Below are 3,463 nucleotides of genomic sequence, written 5' to 3' on the forward strand. Positions count from 1 at the left end.
ATCCATACTGAAGGCTGTAGTCTTTGATCTTCATCAGTAAGTGCTTCAAGTCCTCTTCACTTTCAGCAAGCAAGGTTGTGTCATCTGCGTAATGCAGGTTGTTAATGAGTCTTCCTCCAGTCCTGATGCCCCGTTCTTCCTCATGTAGTCCAGCTTCTCGGATTATTTGCTCAGCATACAGATTTAATAAGTATGGTGAAAGGATACAACCCTGACCTACACCTTTCCTGATTTTAATCCATGCAGTATCGCCTTGTTCTGTTTGAACGACTGCCTCTTGATCTATGTACAGGTTCCTCACGAGCTCAATCAAGTGTTCTGGAATTCCCGTTCTTAGCTATGTTATGCATAGTTTGTTATGATGCACACAGTCAAATGCCTTTGCGTAGTCAACAAAACACAAGTAAACATCCTTCTGGTATTCTCTACTCTCAGCTAGGATCCATCTGACATTAGCAATGATATCCCTAGTCCCGTGTCCTTTTCTGAATCCGGCTTGAATTTCTGGCAGTTCCCTGTTGATATACTGCTGCAGCCGTGTTTTAATGATCTTCAAGAAAATTTTACTTGCTTGGGATATTAATGATATTCAATAATTTATGCATTCAGTTGGGTCACCTTCCTGTAACCCATCATGGTGTGGGATGTTTGCTGTCTCCTTGCTGTGCCGCAGACGGGGTATGTGTTTTTATTTCCAGTTCGTGTTGTGACTCTGAGGCTCTCTCCAGGAAGGAAGGAGAAATGCTGGCTGACGCCTCCGTCTGCAGCCAGAGTCTTCTCCATCTGCTCTCCAGCTCCCGGAATTCCTGGAGATTCCTGGCGTGCTGATTTTATCCTTGTTTGTCTCCTAGCGTTCTCATGTGTTTAGTCTTTAGAGTGTCCGTCTTTGCCGTTGTTTCACTGGGGTCAGGGTGGGGCAGGTGAATGCTGGTGGCCATTCTGCTCTCTCCAGCTAGAGTTCTCTAGAACTTTGATTCCACCGCCTCCTGAATGCTACATGGCCTCTCAGTGCTCCTCCTGTGGCTGCCCAGCCGATGAGCATGTCCTGCTGGCCGAGGCGGCTGCAAGCATCGCTCCTCGGTTTCCCCAGGAATGTGTCAGGGAGGAGGGTAGGGTGGGAGGTGATGGTGGGAGTGGGGGCCCGTGGCATTGTTGGAGAGGAGGGTACAGGTATAGAAGGACTGGGGCTCCATGCTGGGGCAGGTGGTGGTGCTTCGAGGCGTGTGGGGTTTGGGTGGGTGTGCTGCTCTGGTCCCTGGACAGGACAGCCCGATGCCGCCCTTACAGTCCCCTGCCCACCGCCAAGGGCTTGTTAGGACTCGTAGTTTTGGGAAGTCCTGGCCACCACCTATGGCCCGGCTGCTGTTCTCAGTCCTAAGAAGAGGGAGGAGGCATTTCCCTGCTGTGCAAAGACAGGAAGCAAGGCCGCCCTCAGTTTCCCTTCTCTCCTTTGCAGAGTGAAGAAGACGATGCTTTAGGTGGCAGCGGCCGTGTTGCTCCTGAGCTGCGGCTGGTGGCGCTCCAGGGTAGCAGCCTTGTGTCCGTCTGGTGCTGCGCTGTGCGTGGAGGTCGGCGGCGCCTTTGCTCCTCAGAGTGGCTCGCAGCGGAATGCGGCCCCGTCGTTCCCCCTAGAGCAAGTCGGTTGGCGGGGTGTGACCTACACACGCGTCATAACTGCTGTGGATGTAGGAGTCACGTCCGGCGGGTGCGAGAGGGGCTGCACGCTTCTGTGTCGGGCACAAGGAAACTGCAGCCCTGGACATGGCCGAGTCGCACATGAGGAGTGAGTCGGGGGAGGCAGGGCGGGGCTGTTCCTCCAGGTCACCCTGCCCTGGGCTATGGGCTGAGGCACTCCCAGCCCCTGCGACCTCGAGGGGGTGTGGAGACAGGGTAGGGCCGTGCCTGGGAGAACCTGGCGAGGGTGCCTGGCGGGGAGTGGCTGCAGGTGCGGACTCCCAAGTCTGCTCGCCTGGCACGTGTCCGCAGGCTGCGACCCGCCGCTGTGCCCAGTGGAGCAGCGTGCGGACAGGGCTGACCAGACTGTCATTTCGCAGGGCTGTGCGCCACCCTGATGGACGCAGTTACCGACAAGGATCCGCAGGTGCAGGAGCAGATCTGCAGTGCCCTGTGCGCCCTCGGTGAGGCACAGCCAGAGGAGACGCTCCGCGCCTGTGAGGAGTACCTGCGGCAGCATGAGAAGGTACGTCTGCCCCTTGGCGGCCTCCCTGCTCGGGGGTGGCATGGTCATGGTGCACAGCCCACGTGTGGGGTCTCCCCAGCCGGCCTGTGGGGCAGGGTGCCATCAGAACTGGGTGGCACAGGGGTCATTGCACCTGGGACAGTTTGCGTCTTGTGCCCTGAGTTGGGGCTGGGGAGGTGAGGGTGCTGCCCCAGGGCTGTCCAGGAGTGAGCACATCCTCTCAGCTCCCTCAGGTCTGACTTGGTCCACAGGGGCATTTCCAGGACAGGCGGCCTGGCCTTGTCACACATGGGTGTGTGGCTGTGTCCCCTGGGGAACTGAGGGGCCCCGTTATGAAGTGACTGACATCCACAGTGCAGTGTTTGACACGCATGGCACCAGGGCTGCGACGGGGGCAGGCACAGGGGTTGTTGCTGTGGTTGCTTAGGGGTGCCTGGATGACTGCCAGCTGCCAAGTACTGTGTATGGAGCTGGGGTACAGACATGGTCCCTGCCTGAGGAGAAGAAGGGTCCCCAGTGTGCAGGCCCAGGAAGGCCCCCGGGAAGCACTGTGAGGGAGTGCGCCCAGGTTTGGTGTTAGACAGGGTTGGTGTCTTCGGGGCGGCTGCATTGGTCCCTCAGCCCTACGCTCCAGAATGCTGCCGTGGGGCAGCGGCTCACCCACAGGGGGCACAGCCACCACCCCATGCTCCTGTGCAGACGCAGCGACTTGGAGGAAAGGCTGGAGCTAAACAGAGCGTCTGTGTTCTGGGGCTCTGCAGGGTTCCCAGGGCTGCCCCTCAGCCTGGCTCAGGCCTCTCCACCAGCCTGCAGCCCTCCTCGTCTGAAGTGGTGATCCGGCTTGCTGGTGGTGGTGGTGGTGGTGGTGGTGTGGGGCGGGGCCATTCCTGGCAGAGGAAGAAACGTCTGCAGCCTCTAGAGACGTTTTCTTTGGGCTTTATTGATATTTTGACATGTGCAAAGGGTCTCTATGCAATGTGGAGGAGTCTCTGGGTGGCATAAACAGTTATGTGCCCGACTGCTAGCCAAAAGGCTGGTGGTTTGAACTCACCCAGAGGTGCCTCAGAAGACAGGCCCGGCAGTCTGCTTCTGAAAGGTCGGAGCCTTGACAACCTTATGGAGCAGTTGTGCTCTGTCACGTGGGGTTGCTGTGAATCGAAATCATCTTGATGGCAGCTCTCAACAACATACGACATGGATTGTTTCTCTCGTATCTGCCGTATTCTGTGGGACCAGCCCGTGGGCCGACTGCGGCTGGGGAGT

At 57.6% G+C, this 3,463-nt stretch overlaps 1 protein-coding gene across 1 annotated transcript in view; it reads left to right on the plus strand.

Moving 5' to 3' along the window:
- MROH1 (maestro heat like repeat family member 1) overlaps window positions 1–3,463 on the plus strand; it is a 62,756-nt gene that overhangs the window by 4,243 nt on the left and 55,050 nt on the right. The window contains exons 2-3 of the mRNA XM_004387396.2: window positions 1,457–1,783; window positions 2,055–2,200. Coding sequence (XP_004387453.1) covers window positions 1,762–1,783; window positions 2,055–2,200 — 168 coding nt within the window. The 5' untranslated portion in view covers window positions 1,457–1,761. The remainder of the gene's footprint in view (window positions 1–1,456; window positions 1,784–2,054; window positions 2,201–3,463) is intronic.

The sequence above is a fragment of the Trichechus manatus genome, unplaced genomic scaffold, assembly GCF_000243295.1.
Source record: "Trichechus manatus latirostris isolate Lorelei unplaced genomic scaffold, TriManLat1.0 scaffold00185, whole genome shotgun sequence".
Lineage (NCBI taxonomy): Eukaryota > Metazoa > Chordata > Mammalia > Sirenia > Trichechidae > Trichechus > Trichechus manatus.